This window comes from Gorilla gorilla, chromosome 1 (assembly GCF_029281585.2).
Source record: "Gorilla gorilla gorilla isolate KB3781 chromosome 1, NHGRI_mGorGor1-v2.1_pri, whole genome shotgun sequence".
Taxonomy (NCBI): Eukaryota; Metazoa; Chordata; class Mammalia; order Primates; family Hominidae; genus Gorilla; species Gorilla gorilla.
This window is the reverse complement of record NC_073224.2, coordinates 122,356,509-122,375,566: the sequence shown is the minus strand read 5'-3', so window position 1 is coordinate 122,375,566 and position 19,058 is coordinate 122,356,509. Positions and strand designations below refer to the sequence as shown.

The following is a 19,058-nucleotide window of genomic DNA, read 5'->3' as shown; positions in this document are numbered from 1 at the left end:
AAACACCTACTGCACCCCCAGGTACCGAGGTACTTGAGATAAGGGACAATAACATGACTCCACTGTAAATGGAAAATTAAATTTTGATATAAAAAGTTTAAAGAAATTCAGAGTAGGAAGGAATTAACACAAAGCAGTGGAGAAAGCTTTATGGGAGGAATGGTCTTGAAAAATAAACAGAATTTCATAGATTTTAAGATTTAAGAGGTGAATCACCTACAACAACCCTCATTTTACTTAAGGAAACTGAAACCTGGAGAAGTCAAGTGACATCTAAAAATCATACAGCAAATTTGTGACTGAGCTAGGGCTAGAATGAGTTTTAAGACTCCTAATTCTCTATATTATATTACACTACATTCCTGATGTAGGGAAGAGAAAAGAATATTTATTTTATTAATTTCTTTTTTTGAGAGGGAGTCTTGCTCTGTCACCCAGGCTAGAGTGCAGTGGCACAATCTTGACTCACTGCAACCTCCACCTCCTGGGTTCAAGCAATTCTCCTGCCTCAGCCTCCTGAGTAGCTGGGATTACAGGTGCCCACCATCATGCCCAGCTAATTTTTTTTTTTTTTGTATTTTTAGTAGAGATGGGGTTTCACTATGTTGGCCAGTCTGGTCTCGAACTCCTGACCTCAGGTGATCTGCCCACCTCGGCCTCCCAAAGTGCTGGAATTACAGGTGTGAGCCACCGCGCCCAGCCTGAATATTTTATTTAAAATAAAATGAATGTGTTCAAAAGCTTGAAGGGAGAAATGAACAGGAAATCAGTGTAAATAAATAAGAGATTTTTTATTTGGTAATAATACAAGATGACGTCTGGAAAATACAATAGAGTCAGCTAGAGAAGGTGTGGACTTCCAAAATAAAGCATGGGCTCAGTGCTGACTGTGATAATACTGCATGGAAGCACCGCCAAATCCTGTAGTGGCTTAAAACAACCAGTCTGAGGGCCTGTGGATGTCCATGGCAGCTCTGCCCCAGACTGGTACAAACCAGGGCAGTTTACCCTGGGAAAGGTAGTTGTTAACCATTCACCAGCACACCTCCAGCTGCAGGTAATGTTCAGGTGTATTCCAAGAATGCTACACTGTAGGAGCCAAGGAGCCACCACGTCAGGCAAGCCATCCTCACAGCAGAAGGTCAAAGCTCAAGAGAGTCCAGCAGAAGCACATGCTGCCCCTCACAGCCTCTGCTCAGCCTGGCACACACTGCCATCCACAGACACATTTGTTGGTTAAAGCAAGTGCCGTAGCCAAGCTCAGAGTCAATGGAGCAGAGAAATATATTCCACCTACAGGGAAGCCATCCTCAAAGGGGAAGTAAATAATTGTGAAGAAATAATCCAGCCTTCCTCAGCATGGTAACAAGGAACCACTACTGGTTCTTCACTCGGCTCAGGTCCAGCAGTAATATTCAGATGAATGCACTAGTTGGATTGTACCAGTTGTTCAAATACTAAAGGACCTCTGTGTCAGCTGGTAATCAGCCACTGCTCCAAGACCCTCAAGGACTCCCTCCCCCATTATCCTGATCCCTGGAGGGTAGGCTCAGTGGAATAATCATCTGCATGTTTTATGGGAGGCAGTCTAGTATAGAGCAGAGCTAAGAGTACAGGCTCTACCTGGGTTCACATCCAGGCTCCTTGTGTAATAGCTATGTGACACTGGGCACATTATTTAAACCCTTTATCTCTTCCTATTTCTCTTCTGTAAAGGGGAAATAATGCTATATACATCACAGGGCTGTGAGAATTAAATTAGTTAATGTATGTAAAATGCTTAGCACAGTGTCCAGCTCATGATAAACTCCATACCATATTTGCTATTAATAATAATAGTATGAGCAACAAATTAGTACTTGTTAGACTGATACATGCATACACACAAAGCAGTAGTACACATACGGCAAGGATATGAACAAAAACTATACCAAACTACTAGAATGCTTGCCTATGCAGAGAATAGTGATCAAAGGGAATAAATACATAAAAACACTGATCACTGAGTTCCATTCCCAGATATTCTGATTCTGTTTTGGTCAGGAGCAGGGCTTTACTGGCATGTGGCCTGGAAATCTCTATTCTTCCAAAAGCAGCCCAGCAGACGGTGATTCACGAATGGGCTTGGGACACCCGGAGTAGTAAAAGGAGCATGTTCCTTGTGGTTCCAACACACTTAGGTCCACATTCTAGCCCTGACCCTCATTATAGTTTGTTGGACAAGTTATTTAATCCTCTGATCCTCTGTTTCCCCTTTGGTAAAAACAAACAAACAAAAACAGAGACACTACTACTATATTAGTTAGGACTTCTCAGTTTACAGCCATGAGAACTAAAACTCAAATTCACTTGAACAACAACAAAACAGGAAATTTATTGGTGACCAAAAGCAAACCACAGAATAGTGGCTGTGTGGCTGTGGTGCTAGCCCAGGGGCATTTGGCTTCAGGTACTCTGGCTTTCCAGGAGAGTATTTGTGTCTGAATGCCTGTTTCTCTCCACATCCCCCCTGCCTCCACCATGACCCATCCCTACTTGTTCCTGTTTGGCTTTATCCTCTCCTACAAAGGACAGGCTATTTCCATGTGGCAGAGATCATGACCATAAAGGCCTAAGATTCTGATTCTTCCAGATCCATAACCTAGTATGCAAGATGGGGTTATCGCTGTCCGCTTCAGTGGAAATATCCAGGGAAGGGCCCTCATTGACTGGGCTTTGCTCCTCATGGTTGGGACCAGGGACATCCTGGCACCAGATGTGTGTGGCAGGAGTTTGCATAGAGATGGAGGATGGGAAGAATGCTGAGCAGTCCAAGATTATCACTGCCAGAGCCCCCTGATTCCGGTGTAAAAACATGTGTGGCACTCACCTGCAGATCGGGGACACTCAAATATTAGTCCCCTTCGTTTTCCTCTCCTCCTGATTTGAATGCAGGAAAGGATTTTTAACTACCATGATCTAAAATACTATTCTTATTTCCACCTCCTGGATCTGTGGAACAAAGACACACAGCTACTGCTGCATGGATTTCCTACACTTGCTCATTCCCTCATGTAACTGAGGAAAAGAACAAGTCACCGAATTTAGTGATCTGAAGATCTAATTTTCTGGCTTAATTTATCTATACTTACTAAACCACTTTTTAAAACTATGAATATAGTAGTAGAATCAAAGAAATGCTTGGGATTTTTTTTTTACTCATTAGTTTTAAGAAATCTTTCAGAGTTAATGTTGTATTGTATTATATAATGTTGATTTAATAGAAGGAACCTTGAAGATCTGGGTATAATTCAGTTCATCCTAGGCAGGCCACTTGACTTCTTAGAATCTTATTTTTCTCATTTATTAAAAAAAAGATGCTAATAGCATCTGTACTGCCCACCTTATACGGTTGTTGTGAGGACCAGTATTAGGTCATGTATGTAAAATCACTTTCTAAAATGAAAAGGCATAAAATGAGAATTAACAGAAGACTTTTCTCCTTTTAAATAAGCTGTTTACACTAAAAATAGAACTACAATTTGACCCAGCAATTCCATTACTAGATATACACCCACAGAAAAAGAAATTGTTCTATCAAAAAGACACATACACTCACATGTTCACTGCAGTAATGTTCATGATAGCAAAGACACGGAATCAACCTAGGTGCCCATCAATGATGGATTGGATTTTTAAACTGTAGTACCTGTACACCATGAAATACTATGTAGCCATAAAAAAGAATGAAATCATGTTCTTTGCACCAACATGGATGCAGCTGCAAGCCATTATTCTAAGCAGATTAATGACAGAAAACCCAAAATCACATGTTCTCACTTGAGTAGGAGCTAAATCTTGGACACTCATGGGCATAAAGAGGGGAACAAGAGATGCCGGGGACTCTGAAAGGAGGGAGGAAGGGAGGAGGCAGGCTGAAAAATGTCCTATCACATACTATGTTCACTATTTGGGCAGCATGATCATGCATTATACCCTTGTAACAAACCTGCAGTAAATCTAAAAGAAAAATTGAAATTAAAATAAAAATAAATAAATAAGCTCTTTGAAAAGCAAAGAAGAAAAGTTTCCAAGTTGGTTTCTGTTCTCATACACTTCAAATGTGTTTGAATAAAATGTCCATGTGGCATAATTTAAGCTTTCTCTCTAACAGAAGCAGAATCTTATGAGCCCGTGAAAATTCCAGCCCAGTCCTTGCTGCAGGATGTTGCGGGACAAGCAAGAAAAGAAAAAGTGAAGTTGCCTCATTATTTGCTGAGTTCCAAGCCTAAGTCTCAACCTCTTGCAAAGGTAAAACAAACATCGGAACAAGTTCCCCACAGCCAATCAGCATTTGATGGAATTCTTTATTTTTTATTTTTTTCAATCCTGCTCCTTTTGTAGATTTTATGTAATTCTGATTCATTGAAGTTATTAGTTTCCGGCCACTGTGTACTGCTATTGACCGTATCCACCATCTCACCATGAAGCTCTTTAAACTTACATCTCACACATGTAAACTCAGATGGTGCTTTGGTGGAGCTGGCTCATACAGGCTGCTGGGAGAAATTTTATGAGCCAGTTATCAAACCACTGATAGCTTGAAATCAGCCATGCTGGGAGTACTAGCACCACAAAATTGGTAAACACTAGAAATCAGAATTGTTTTCAGAGAGCCAGTTTACCAGCATACTACTACTGGCTAAAGGAATCATTGGCCACCGTTGCCATGACTCTTAGGATAAAATCCAAATGACTTAGCATGAGGATAAGGCCCTATTTGCTTCTTCACCTTCACCCTGAGTCAAACTCACTATAATTCAGCCATTGTAGATTTCTCTTCATTCTTTAAAAATACCAAGCTCCTTTCTTGCTCAGAGCCCCTAAGATTAAGATTCCATCCAGTTCTGTTGGGAAACCTTCTGGAGCCCACCAGTTTTGATAATTATCTTTTTTTTTCTTCCATGGCATACTGTGTTCATCTTCATCACAAAATTTATTGTAATATATATATATATATAACTGACAATATATAAATTACAGTACGTCTCAAATTTTAATGTGCATATGAATTACCTCGGGATCTTGTTAAAATACAGATTCTGACTCACTAGGTCTGGTGTAGGGCATGAGATTCTGCAGTTCTAACAAACTGAGATGATGTCAGCACTGCTGATGTGAGGAATAATAAGGGCACAGACCAATGTTTCTCAAAGTGTGGTTGCCTGACCAGCAGCATTGCCAACACTAAGAACTTGTTATAAATGCAAATTCTTGGGCCCTGACCCCGACCAACAGAATGAAAAACTCTGGGGGTAAAGTCAGCAATCTGTGTATTTATGAGTCCTCCAGGAGATTCTGATGGAAGCTAACGTTTGATGACCACTGGCACAGATGAAAGAGCACAGACTCTAGAATCAGGCAAACTTGAGTCTGAATCTTTGCTATGCCACTTACCACTTGAACAATTATCCGTCTTTCAGTTCTCTGAACTTGACTTCCTTATCCTTAAAACAAAGCCTAAAATACGTCCTCACAGGACTGTTGTAAGGATGACATGAGACTGTAAACATTCATTTCCTCCAGCAACCCAACAGTTATTTTCCTTTGGTGACAGGGACTTTTTTTTTTAATCTTGGGAACTCAAAATAGAACCATTTTATTAATTTTTTCTTAATGCAAAGGTGCAAGATTCTGTTGGAGGAAAAGTGAACACATCCTCTGTTGCATCTGCTGCCATTAATAACGCAAAGTCATCCCTTTTTGGGTTCCATCTTCTCCCATCATCAGTCAAGTTTGGAGTGCTTAAGGAAGGACATACCTATGCCACAGTTGTAAAGCTCAAGAATGTTGGAGTGGACTTCTGCAGGTGAGGCCAAGGGACCAAAGGTCTGCTCAGGTTACCTTTCCCTACCCTGTGACTTGTCTTTGGTCACCTCCATCAGTAAATGTTTATTGAACCGAACTGTAATTACTCCTTGAATCTTCACATTATTCATTCAGTCATTTACACACTAACTCATTCATTCATTCATCAACAAATCAGTGAGTGTTTATCGGGTTCCAATTATATGGTAGATACTTCCTTGCCCTCCTATTCATCATTATTCATACTTTGGTAAAAGCAACTCACATCCTGATTTCTACTAGTGGAAAAAAAGGGGGAGGTTGTACAAGTGTTACAGCAACTAATGCACAATAATTGAAAGTCTTTTTCTCAAATCCACTAACTATAATAATACTAGCTGATGTTTGTTTGCACATTATGATCTGAAAGGTGCTTTTAATTACATTGTTTCTGCATAATGGAGGGAAAGACCTTAGAGACTACTATAAAAGAAGAAACTGTGTAACTTGTTGTAACATCTTGTCAGCTAGCAGAGGCCAGACTTCAGATCTCCTGAGTCCCACCATATACTTTGCTTTACTAATGCTTTGTTTTGTGTGAAATTTCAAACCTTTCCATTGGATCGGTAAACCATATACCTCTACCAAACCATTCCCAATTACAAAATGTCCACTATTGTATCTTGAATTAAACATAAGCATGGGTATTACTTCCATTAAAATGGAATATATGTTTATTTCAGTTGCAGCCATTTTCAGAGTTGAGTAGTAAGTCCTTCAAGAATGTTTGTGATTCTGGATTGATGATTGGAAATCAGATAAAACAAAACGATAGAAGCATCCAGTTTGAAAGATCCCTGTCCCATTTCAGTTATTTCAGTTGAGGCAAATCCCCAGCTTCATGAATAACCTTTGCTTCCTGAGAAACAATCTGATGTGGAACTCAGGCCACCAAATCACACATGATTGTTTTTTAGGTTGTTGCCAACAAAGTGGGTGGGGAGAAATAGACAGTCAACCTCAAACTAATAAAACTCATTCGTGCGGGTCCTGTCGCTCCAGTATAAAAATTTTAGTTTTGGAGATTTCACTCCTCAGCTTGTTAATTCAGCCACGATAGAGCAGACAGCAAGGTTGATGGAGGAAGAAGCAGTGTTGGGGTCAGAGTGGAGGTAGGCTTTCCTTGGCATTTTAATTTACTCCAGGTCTTTAACCTTCAAGCAGAACCCACAAACCACAGGAAGGGAGAGAGATCAATAAGCACCATGTGTGAGCTCGGAGCTTTTCAAGTTCTTCGACATCTTCTGAGCCTTTCTGTTTCTCCTCTCCTCAAACATGCAAACCCCATACCAAGACAGAGCAAGGCTGGCTCCCATGCTCCACTGCCTTCCAAAAGAGCCTTTATTCTTCAACTTAATGACCCGGCTGCCAGCATTTGCGTTCATGCTGGCAGCTACGCTGAAATGCGCACACCAGCCAAACAGTCCCACTGCCCAAGCCTGGGCTGCTCGTCAGCAACCAGTAACAAAGGGTTGAAACTCAGGTTGGAGCCCGTTTTACGCTGATGAAAACTGTTGGAAAGGCAGTTGTGAAATGGGCCCCAGATTCTTCTCCCAATTGAATATTAAAGTTGTTTTTCTAATGGTATGGACCGCCGGCTCCTGTGTAGCAAATATTAACACCTTCCTTATTTTATAACATCCCAGCTTATTCATTGCTCATGGGTTTCATTATGTCATAAATTTATTTTTATCTTTCTGCCTTGTAGGTTTAAAGTAAAGCAGCCCCCACCCAGCACAGGACTGAAAGTGACTTACAAACCTGGACCTGTAAGTCCTATATGTCATCTGTTGTGTGTGCTTGCATGCATGCAAGTGACTATGTATAGGTTACCAGTGAAGTGGGCTTTGAAACCATTCTGCCCATTCCTTTTAAACTATGTATAAGTCTACTGTTTTTAATATCATAAGCAAAAGATTTCTGGTAGTGATACAGTATGTGGCTTGATGGCATTCATTCCATGTAGTAACCATGAGACCAATCCAATGCATAAACAGAGTTAAACTGCCAGCTATAGAAACAATTCTGAAGCTCACCTCACTTGTCCCAATATTACAGTTATGTACCATTGTATAAAAACTACCTTTTCAAAAAGTAAATCCTTATGCAAAGTGAAAAATAATTATTCCATTCTTCATATTTTACGTAAATCTGGTTTGCTCTCTTGGTATTTGTCAGAGAATATTATTTAATGCCATACTAAGAAGTCATATTTGTTTGTTTATATTATTTATTTATTTTGAGACAGAGCCTCACTCTGTCACCCAGGCTAGAGTGCAATGGCATGATCTCAGCTCACTGCAACCTCTGCCTCCTGGGTGCAAGCACTTCTCCTGCCTCAGCCTCCTGAGTAGCTGGGATTACAGGCGCATGCCACCACGTCCGGCTAATTTTTGTATTTTTAGTAGAGACAGGGTTTCACCATGCTAGTCAGGCTGGTCTCGAACTCTTGACCTCGCTATCCACCCGCCTTGGCCTCTCAAAGTGCTGGGATTACATGCATGAGCCACTGTGCCCAACCAAGAAATCGTATTTATTAAACTCATCAATTGCCTCATTTCTCCAAAGATCTCTGAAAATACAAAATACAAAATGTCAACCTGTTCTGACTTTATTTGATACATCCTCCAAAATGGCATGTTTAGTAAAAAAAAAAAAAAAGCATATTAATAGCATATTCTCACTTTAAATTATAATTTCAGAAATATAGGATGATGTAAACTTAAGTTCATCTTAAATAAAGTCACATTTGTCTTTATCAGTGCATCATATGACTGCTTTAACACCCCTTTTACTTCCTACTTCACTCAGCAAATTTTGAGTTCCTCCCATATGCCATTTAAAGTGGTCAGGGCGCAGAGGATGTTAAAAAATGAGTAAGACACGTAAGAAGCTTACAGAGCCAGGCACATAGTGGGTACTCAAGAGAGGTGTGATTGAATGACAGAATGAAGTGAGTTAGTCTGGCAGATGCATGACCCATTCATCACAGATGCGAAGAGTGCATAGGCCTGTGAGAACAGTGCACAAAAGTATCCAGTCCTGTTAACAAGCACCCAATGCTCCCTGAGTCTGAAGCTCTTAAAGCAGCCCCAGTTATAGGCTCACACAGAAGGGTTGGTTTGGTGTAGCGCAAAGTCAGTTGGCTTGTCACGACTATGCCATCAAGCAGTTCAGTTAATGCCCTGAGCCTTGTTTTCCTCATCTGTAAAGTTCAGACCAGATTATTTCTTAGCCCCTTCTAGCTGTAATATGCTCTACAGAAAACAGTATTATACAGGCTGAAACTCCAAACAGTAACATTTTGGGATTATATCCACTAATTCATGAGTACTCTCCTGAAGTAATTCATCACTGTACTGTGTCAAGATTTCAGAACCTTCACAACATAAAGCAAAAGACAAAAATCAAAACAAGCCCTTCTTCCACTGTTCTGGGAAGTTAGCAAATCTCATTTTAATTTAAAGTAGGGATTATGCCAAAAGCCAAAATGGCTGTTGGATCAACTTTTATAGGTACTAAAAACCCAGCACAGTCTTTGAAGCTCACTCTATACTATAAGGTTTTTTTAGTTTTTTTTTTTTTTAAGTTTTTGATAGTAGGTTTTGGCTCTGGCAAAAAAATATAATCTGTAGACTTCCCCATATGTAAATCTAACCACTGTTCAGCTTGGTTAGTTGCCAACACTAAATGAATCTGCTCAAAGCCTGGGCAAACCTGTATGATGGCAGTATTCCAGCTCTCTTCATGCTGAATTTCATCATTACCCAGCCCTGCTCCAACTGCTGGACTTGGAGGAGAAGGGTCTGCTGCTGGATATCCTCCAGTATGCATATGCTCACAAGTACATTGTTGAAAAAACTGTGAAACATTTTCCAATTCTACTATTTATAAAACTATATTGAAGAAAACATTCCATTTGTATCTAATTGCTTTTCATGTGGTAGTTTCAGATTTATTTTTTTCTAGATAACTGTTCCCAAGTCTGCTTTTTAACCCACCTCCTGGAGAGGCAACTTAGAAACATAAATAGCTCTCTCTTTGCTGGCTAGTGTTCTTTTCAAAGAACAAGGCAAGACGCCCATGCCTTGCTGTGTTCCTTCTTCCTTCTGTATCAGGTTTCTTCTTTGTTGGTGCAATCCTCTTCCACGGGTTTTCAGAACTAAGCAGTTGGGCATTTAAACTAATTTTGTCTCCCTCTACTGGTTTCATTATTTTATGCATCCTGCATTAGGAATACCCTAAAGTCACGTTTGTCCAACCCATGGCCCAGGACCGCTTTGAATGCAGCCCAACACAAATTCCTAAACTTTCTTTAAACATGATGAGATTTTTTTGTGATTTTTTTTAAACTCATCACCTGTCGTTATTGTTAGTATATTTTGTGTGTGGCCCAAGACAATACTTCTTCTTCTAATGTGGCCCAGGGAAGCCAAAATATTGGACATCCCTGCAAGGAACAGGGTAGGAAAGTTATGGTAGTCACCAAGTCTGTTAGATGAATTTTTTTTTTTTTTTTTTTTTTTTTAGATGGAGTTTTGCTCTGTCACCAGACTGGAGTGCAGTGGCGCGATCTCGGCTCACTGCAACCTCCGCCTCCTGGGTTCAAGCAATTCTCCTGCCTCAGCCTCCTGATTTATATTAGATTAAATTTATCTTTGTCTGCAGTAGCCGCTATTGCAGATTTCACTACTGAAAGTCACTACCGACATTCAAAAACCAGCACAATTAGGAGTATTGCAAAATTTTGCCTTCAGTTCCACTTCCAATAACCTGGCATTTAGCTTCCTTATGCTTTTTCCTAAATAGCACCTGGTTTGCCCCTTCAACAATTTACCCTGGCTCCCCTTTACTTAATGGAATTCTACCTTCATTATGAAGTAATTCTGCTAAATGCTTATAATAACTACCATTTGTTAGTGCCAAATTTATAGATGAAGAAACCAAAGGTAAGAGAGTTTAAGTAACTTGCTCAAATTCATATTATTAAAAGCAAGGTTTGAACTCAGAGTTGTCTGGTCCTAAAGCTACCTTGTGTCTTATAGGTGGCAGCTGGTTTGCAGACAGAACTGAAGATAGAGTTATTTGCCACGGCTGTTGGAGAGGATGGGGCCAAGGGATCAGCACACATCTCCCACAATATCGAGATTATGACAGAGCATGAGGTTCTGTTCCTACCTGTGGAAGCAAATATCCTTTAAAGTTCAACTTGAGTAATCATATATAGTGCAGAAATTACACGAGTGAGGAAAACATGGAAGTCAAAATACATCTCTACTTTATTAATTCTATCTTCAACATCAGAGTTAAATTTATTAAGACAAAGAGCATCTTCATTCATCTTTGAAAGCACCTAGCCAAATCTAAAAAAATACCTGACACATAGTATATGTGCAGTAACTTCAGATTGAATAAATGTAAATGTTATTGGCTATCTATGGAATATCAGACAGAATAATAAAACAGCAAGTATCTATCACAAAAAAATTATAATTTTATGGAAGGATAGGAAATACCTTCTTATTATAAAGGTTGGGTATTCACTGAATTATGCATGCATTCCTCCTTATCAGTGTCTTCAGCCAAACAGATATTAGATAGATATCAAGAACCTATTACCTCCAAGGTACTGTATAAAATAGTTTATCATATATAAAAATGGATAATTGGACTCTGTCTTAAAAGGTATTATATAATCTAGTAGCAGAAATAAAGTCTTCACATTTTATTTCTATTTTGTACTTTCTCCAGTGGCACGAATTGTGTGCTGCTTGTGTTACAGTTCTCTATTTATTTGATTTTTGAGCTGGATCTTATAGAATGTGAAAACTTGATTGACGGGAACTTTAAGTAAAAATAATGAACAAAACCATGGCAACAGGAAAGCTCCAGGTGTTTGGGATGATTGGCAGGGAGTTCAACTTGCCAAAAGCTTGAGTATTAGGAATATAGTGGGAAAGTAGGTTGGAGTCAAGTTATGAAAGATCTTAAATCCTTGGCTTGAATTTTATTATTTAAGCAGCAGTGAACCACTGCAGATTCCTGACCCTGTGGGTGATATGATCAGCATATCTTTATTAAGATGAATCCAGTGTTATTGTGCAGGACATGTCAAAGGGGAACAATTGGATGTGTAAAAGTACCATTAGAAGTCTACCTGAATGGGCCATGTGTGAGGACAAGAACTGGGAGTGGGGGAACAGTCAACATAAAAGAGGGACATGAATGAAAGACACGGTGGGGGAAGGAAACTGCAAAATCTGAGGTAGAAGCCATTGATGGATGGAAGAAAGAGGACATCGAGTTCAACTCAAAGTTTTGGGCTGAGGTAATGAATCATGGATATGTAATATTAGATCTCAACTGAGAAGTCAGAATTGGAGATATAATAATTTTAAGCATCGTTTACACAGAGGTGATGGCTGAATGTATGGGCAAGGAACAGAAATCTGGAGTCGGTTTAGGGAGCAGGAGGAAGAAGAGCCAGTGGAGACAAAAGCAGCAATTAGAAAATGATGAAATACTTCAGAAGCCTTAGGAAGAATTTCAAGGAAAAGACGGACACAATTGACGGATGCTACTGAGATGTCAAAGAAAATTCAGATTTAAAGTGTTAAATTTGGTTGGGATAAACAACTAAATTGCAAAAGGTAAAGAATGACTGTATTAAGAAAGCAGAAACATTAGTTATGGATATTCTTTCAAGAAAATTTATTAAAGGAAAGAGCAAGAGAATATGTTACTCAAGGATGCAACAGAATATAGGAAGGATTTTCAGTTTAATGTAGACCTACACGTTTGTAGGTTGAAGAGAGTGGAGCAGAAGATATATATTAAAAATATGAATGAGTAGAAGTGATTGAAACTGCAATATCCAAAACAGGGCAAAAGAATAATAAAAAACAGAGCTGAAGGGTTAGTCTTGGCAAGGGAGAAGCTGAAGATAGCTGATGATTCAGATATTCCGAGGTGAAGGAGAAAGTTCAAGGAACTTGTGTCAGATAGCACTGATGTCAATAAATGAAGTTTAGTTCATTTGTTCATTTATGCTTTCAAAGATGCCGAAACGCCTGCCTTTATGTAGCTTACATTCCAGTGGGAGGACAGACAATACACAAAGTAAGTAAACCATAAACAATGATGGCAGTAAGTACAATGGAGCAAAATATAAAACAGGAAAGGAAAGTCCTCACTGGGAAAGTCTCTCTCCCTTCCTCTCACCTTCCTCCCCTCCCTTTTTCTTTTCCTTTGAGTAATGATGACAGGGTTTTTCCATTGTGACAGAAGGAAACTAGCCAAAGAACTAGTTTTTTCCTCTGGGAACTAAATCAAGTGCCCTTACCCTCTCCACACAGGTTATTAGATGCAAATACCTGAGCCACTGCTGCTAATCATAGCAATGAAATCATTTGTATTTATAATAAATTTTCTATTTCCCTGCTTATAGATTAGAGAGAACCTGTCAGACACAGATAAAGGGCAAAAAATCTTATCAGATCTTTTATCTACTTACTTCCAGTGTCAACAATGATCTGTCCTTCTCCCCAGCAAAAAAAAAAAAAAAAAAAAGCATGAAATCTGATGTAGATATGGTTTGGGGCTTGACCATACTGATGGCTCCTTATAGAAAGCCAGTCACAGTTAGGAGAGAAATGTACACTAGGGAGAACAGAAGACATTCTAGACATTGGCATATCCATCCTCTAACCCCCAAGCCTAAGCATGCAGAATTTGCATTGGATAGACAGGTACCTAAAATTGAACTAATGTTGCCAGAGAAGAAATTCTATGATTCTAAAATGTTATTTGGGTTTATATATGCAAATAATTTAGTCATGAAAAGCACAGCCCTTAACAAGTATTTTACCTGTTTTAACAAGCAGCAATTATGATAAACGACCAAAAGACTTTCCCCAGGGAAAAGAAAATCCAATGGTCCAGAGAACTTCTACAATTTATTCCTCCACACTTGGAGTCTTCATGTCTCGTAAAGTTTCTCCACGTTAGGTACAGTAAGTAATAAATGAGAATTTGATTGTCAAGCGTTCAAATTTGAGGTATTAGACCCCAGGTTTCTTCCCCTCTTCTTATAGTCAGAAACCTATAAGCCACCTGGCCTGAATGAATGAAAATATTTGTTTAGGCCAGGCCCGGTGGCTCACACCTGTAATCCCAGCACTTTGGGAGGCCGAGGTGGGTGGATCACGAGGTCAGGAGATCGAGACCATCCTGGCTAACTTGGTGAAACCCCGTCTCTATTAAACAATAGAAAAAATCAGCCAAGCATGGTGGCGGGTGCCTGTAGTCCCAGCTACTCTGGAGGCTGAGGCAGGAGAATGGCGTGAACCCAGTAGGCGGAGCTTGGAGTGAGCCAAGATCGTGCCACTGCACTCCAGCCTGGGAGACAGAGCGACACTCTGTCTCAAAAAAAAAAAAAAGAAAATATTTGTTTAAATAACTATACTAGTTGCTTCTTTATATATATTATAAAATGTAATCCTCATGCAAGGTAGAATTCAGTGCTTTATACCCTAATCTTGGAAGAGACATCCCATTATATTTACTGTATTCTGTTCACTAGAAGCCAGTCACTAGGTCCGACCCCATACTCAAGGGGAAGGGATACACAAGGGCAACACTGCCAGGCCCTATGTAAGAGTTGGGCTCAGTGACTGTTACACAATGTGTACTGTGTTCTAAAAACATACCAGGGCTGCTTGGATCCCAAAAACCTCAGAAATAAAGAGAAAGGACTTGAATATATGGTGATACTACCTTTAAGAACCTTAGCCCCATCTCAAACTTAGGAGCTTAAATTGTGAGGAATGGGGGTGGATTGCAGATGGTAACTGTAAGCCCATGTGGTTTCTTCATTAAGCTTCTGCTCACAACCTCCCTCTCTTTCTGAAGACTAATCTGGCCTGAAAAGGCTGCATTGAGCAGGCTCATCATTTACAGCTAAGTGAATAGAGTCCTATATACAGTCCTGTACCTACCAACAGATACCACTGCTTTCCTGGGCACTGTCCTAGATCTCTGCTGGAGATTTGCTAGATATCTTTAGAATGAGATATAATTTATGACATTTGCCATTGAGAAACAATTTAATACCAAATATACAAAGCACCTAGCTTCCAGCCAGTGAATTTCAAAATTTTTAAGCATATTTTCTCTAAGTGGATGGATATATACATTTTTAAAAATAGGCCTAAATGTTTTACTCCCAGTACATCATTCAAGAGCCTTTTTTTTTTTTCAATGGAGTCTGGCTCTGTTGCCCAGACTGGAGTGCAGTGGCGCAATCTCAGCTCACTGCAATCTCAAAAGGCTTTTCTTTATGGTACTACAGAATTTCTATAGGTAACTTACTTCACAATATGCAAGAGATATTAGTCATTAGATGGTTTTTATATTAAGGATTATATACAGCCAATGGCTGACTAAGGCAATGAATACTGACTTAATGACTAGAAATTTGCCTGGCTTAAAATTTACTTTATAATGCACCTATTGACCTTAAACTTTTAGAGTTAAAGAGTTTCAAGTATTTTAACCAAAAATTGTAACTCGGCTAGGTTCTGTACATGTCACTTTATCATAAAAGTTCCCCTTCTCTTCGATTAGTATAACACTTAGCAGACAGAAACATCTTTACATTCCCTAGCACTATCAGGCTTTTGAGTTATAAATGGTGGCAAAGCTATGGGAAAACAGCAACTTTTAACATAAGAGTAATTATTGATGATGTATACATCTCGAATGCCCTCCTGGAACTTGTTTTGGTTTGGAAACCATCAAAAATGTTACTAGAAAGTGACATTTATGTTCTGATGAGCAACTCTAAGAAGGATATTGAATCAACTTCTGTTCTCATAAAAAATTAAATTTTTTTTCAAGAATTAACTCCTCTCCCTGGTGGCAGGAATAGCTGCCTAAACAACACTGACTCCTTGGAAAGCACCTAGAATGCATTATCCTGCCTGCCTATTCTCTTGCCTTCATAGTTATGCCTTCAGAAACTCTATGCCAAAATTCACTTATTTATTCTGCCCAACAAATAACACCACTGCATCCCTTACTCACTTCAGTGATTGTGTTGTGCTCAAGAACATTAAGACTTGTGGTTTGGGACACAAATCAGCAAGCCACAAGAACTGCATCTCTGAGCCTAGGAAGAAAATGGTGGCCCCACAACACAGTAACTTGGTTGAAATGACCAAATTCAGACAGAAACCGCAGTTTTAAATCTTTGGGATTAACAACAACAAAAAAGATAAAAAGCAAAACTGTCTCAAGAAGATACAGAACATCTAAACAGGCCTTTAACAAGAAGTATGATTTAGTCATTTATAAACTTCCCCAAAAGAAAAGCCCAGACCCAGAGGTATCTGTCAATATCTTTTCCTAGAACATTCCCCAAATCCTTACCATGAAGATATACAGTAGACAATCCGTTGAACAACATGGGTTTTAACCACTTGGCTCCACTTTTATACAGATTTTTTTTTACTATTATTATTTTGGAGATGGAGTCTCACTGTGTTGCCCAGGCTGGAGTGCTGGTGGCACTGTCTTGGCTAACTGCAATCTCCGCCTGCCGGGTTCAAGCGATTCTCCTGCCTCAGCCTCCTGAGTAGCTGGGACTACAAGCGCCTGCCACCACGCCCAGCTAGTTTTTTGTATTTTTAGTAGAGATGAGGTTTCACCATGTTGGCCAGGCTGGTCTGGAACTCCTGACCTTGTGATCCGCCCACCTCGGCCTCCCACAGTGGTGGGATTATAGGCGTGAGCCACTGCACCCAGCCCAGATATTTTCAATAAATATATTGGAAAAATTTTTGGAGATCTGAAACAATGAGAAAAGTTTCAGATGAAAAAAATTAGGAAAAAAGTAGTTATATCATGAATGCACAAAATATATGTAGATACTAGACTATTTTATCATTTACTGCCATAAAATACACGCAAATCTATTATCAACATTAACACACACAAATACAGATCATACATGGTGCAATTCACAGTTTTGAGAGAAATGTAAAATAATGTAAAGATGCAGTATTAAATCATAGCTGCATAAAATGAACTGTAATACACAGTATGTTACTGAAATAATTTCACAGCCACCTCCTGTTGCTATTGCAGTGAGCTCAAGTGTTGTGAGTATGCACTTAAAATGCTGTGACACTAATCACCTGTGCATGAACAACTCATCGCCCCAGTAAACTGCGTATCACAGTGCTCCCAAAAAGCAGAGAAAAGTGATGACATTACAAGAAAAAGCTGATGCTTGATAAGTACCACAGATTGAGGTCTGCGGCTGTGGTTGCCTGCCACTCCAGACAGACAATTCATTTTATAAACAGATGACATACACTTATAGTATTGATAAACACTAAATATATTTTCTCTTCCTTATGATTTTCTAAGTAACATTTTCTTTTCTCTAGCTTACTTTAAGAATAGAGTATACAATATATATAATACATCAGTCAGGCTCCCAGTCAATAACAGGCTACTAGTACTTAAGACTTTGGGGAATCAAAAGTTATATGCAGATTTTTGACTGTGCGGGGCGTAGGGGTGGGGGCGTCAGTGCCCCTACCACCTGCATTTTTCAAGTGTCAACTATATATATGTACGTGTACGTACACACACACACACACACACACGAGTGTATTAATTCCTCAGAAGCCCAGCCAGGCATCTTAGCTTGGCTACTCTTTAATTAGAAACAACTATTTTATTCAGAAAAGTATAAACAGTTAGCAATTAGAATCTTCTTATATACAGACATAACTTGCAGAAGGTTAAGTCTGAGGAGGCTGTTCTGGGTAATTTTTACAGTCCTTTTTAGCTCTAAGATCCATGACACTGCATTTTTATGGCCAAAGGGCAATCAATTATGCACCTGGTTGTCTCAATAGGCAGTAAAACCTAATATAAATAAATGACAAACCATCTGCCATAAAAAAATACGAAAAACTTTTGAAATGTTAATTTCAACTCCAATGAAACAAATACCTAATTAAAACAATTATTTATTCCCTGCTAGAATATAAAGGGAACAACAAGCTTGAGCTGCAAGGCTCAAGCTTTGAGAGCACAGGAAGATTTTTAAACTAATAATGCATTTTAAGTCCAAGAAATGGACCCAGCCCATAATCTCACGATGGAATTCCCTCAGGCAAAGCTGGAAACCACATCCTGATATCATCTGCAATGCGATCTTCTGTTATTTGCTATTTTTAAGATGACGCCAACTCTTCTGTGCTCAGTTTAGGAGTCCTTTAAAGGAAAAAGTTGAAAAAAAAAAAAAGATACCACATTTCAGTTCTAAGTCAACGTTAGAATCAACTTCTCCCTCTTTTTCCTCTTCCTCTTCTTCTCTTCCAAGTGGCTAGTAGCATCAGCAAAAAACATAACTTCACTTTTTGCCTCGCATTCCCTCTTGAGATAATCAAGACCAGCCATATTGAAGCCGATAACATCCTGGAGTGCAATACAAGAAATATTAAAAAATTTTCTCCCACTTCAATTCATTATAGCAGCATATGAGAGTTAGGGTAACCAAAGCTTCAGGTGTTGTTACTTATCTTTCCCTCATTAAGAACTTTTCTTGTTTGTTTTTTCTGTTTTTTCTATTCCTACTAATTCTAACAAAAACTATCTCAAATATGGATTTATCGGTGGTGGGTACTGCTAAAGACAAAGCACAGCATACTATACTATTGCTAAATCACACTAGGAATTTGCCTCATTATTTTATCTCTATACAAAGACACTTACCCGGACTTGGCTGACTTTTGAAATAGTTGTTTCCCTTAATTTTTCTATCACTGGCACAAGCATTTGATTGCTAGTGATCTGTCCAAAGTGAATCCTGATAGAAAAACAAAACACAGCCATGTTGCAGAGAGGTTCTAGCCCTACCTAACCCTTCTAGAAACAGTAAACAGATACAATATCAAAGCAACAACAAAATATACATTATAGAAATGTTTCGAGCAAAAAAAAAAAAAAAAGCCAAAGAAGTTTCTTTCTCTACTATTCAGTTCAATTTGATGACAACTTAAAAAATACTGTCCTAAACCTTATGACACATTCAATTCATTTGCAAAGGCTCTTCTTCCAGCCCAGCAACCTGCCAGTGGCTACAGATTTTGACAGTG

The 19,058-nt window shown here is 39.1% G+C and overlaps 2 protein-coding genes across 9 annotated transcripts in view; one reads left to right on the top strand and one right to left on the bottom strand.

Moving 5' to 3' along the window:
- The window catches only part of SPAG17 (sperm associated antigen 17), a 230,902-nt gene that overhangs the window by 207,081 nt on the left and 4,763 nt on the right, over nucleotides 1-19,058 (top strand). For 3 of the 5 annotated variants that reach the window (XM_004026432.5, XM_063695914.1, XM_055376755.2), the window contains 5 exons: nucleotides 4,154-4,290; nucleotides 5,664-5,848; nucleotides 7,595-7,655; nucleotides 10,932-11,076; nucleotides 13,754-13,893. In XM_004026432.5, coding sequence (XP_004026481.5) covers nucleotides 4,154-4,290; nucleotides 5,664-5,848; nucleotides 7,595-7,655; nucleotides 10,932-11,076; nucleotides 13,754-13,893 — 668 coding nt within the window. Of the gene's footprint in view, nucleotides 1-4,153; nucleotides 4,291-5,663; nucleotides 5,849-7,594; nucleotides 7,656-10,931; nucleotides 11,077-13,753; nucleotides 13,899-19,058 lie in introns of all 5 variants that reach the window. The other 2 variants (XM_063695912.1, XM_063695913.1) reach the window with 1 other exon arrangement.
- The window catches only part of WDR3 (WD repeat domain 3), a 30,619-nt gene continuing 29,170 nt past the window's right edge, over nucleotides 17,610-19,058 (bottom strand). For all 4 annotated transcript variants that reach the window (XM_004026433.5, XM_019020916.4, XM_031012859.3 and 1 more), the window contains exons 26-27: nucleotides 18,676-18,769; nucleotides 17,610-18,378 (exon numbers count right to left, since the gene is read on the bottom strand). In XM_004026433.5, the coding sequence (XP_004026482.1) occupies nucleotides 18,223-18,378; nucleotides 18,676-18,769 (250 nt within the window). In that variant the 3' untranslated portion in view covers nucleotides 17,610-18,222. The remainder of the gene's footprint in view (nucleotides 18,379-18,675; nucleotides 18,770-19,058) is intronic.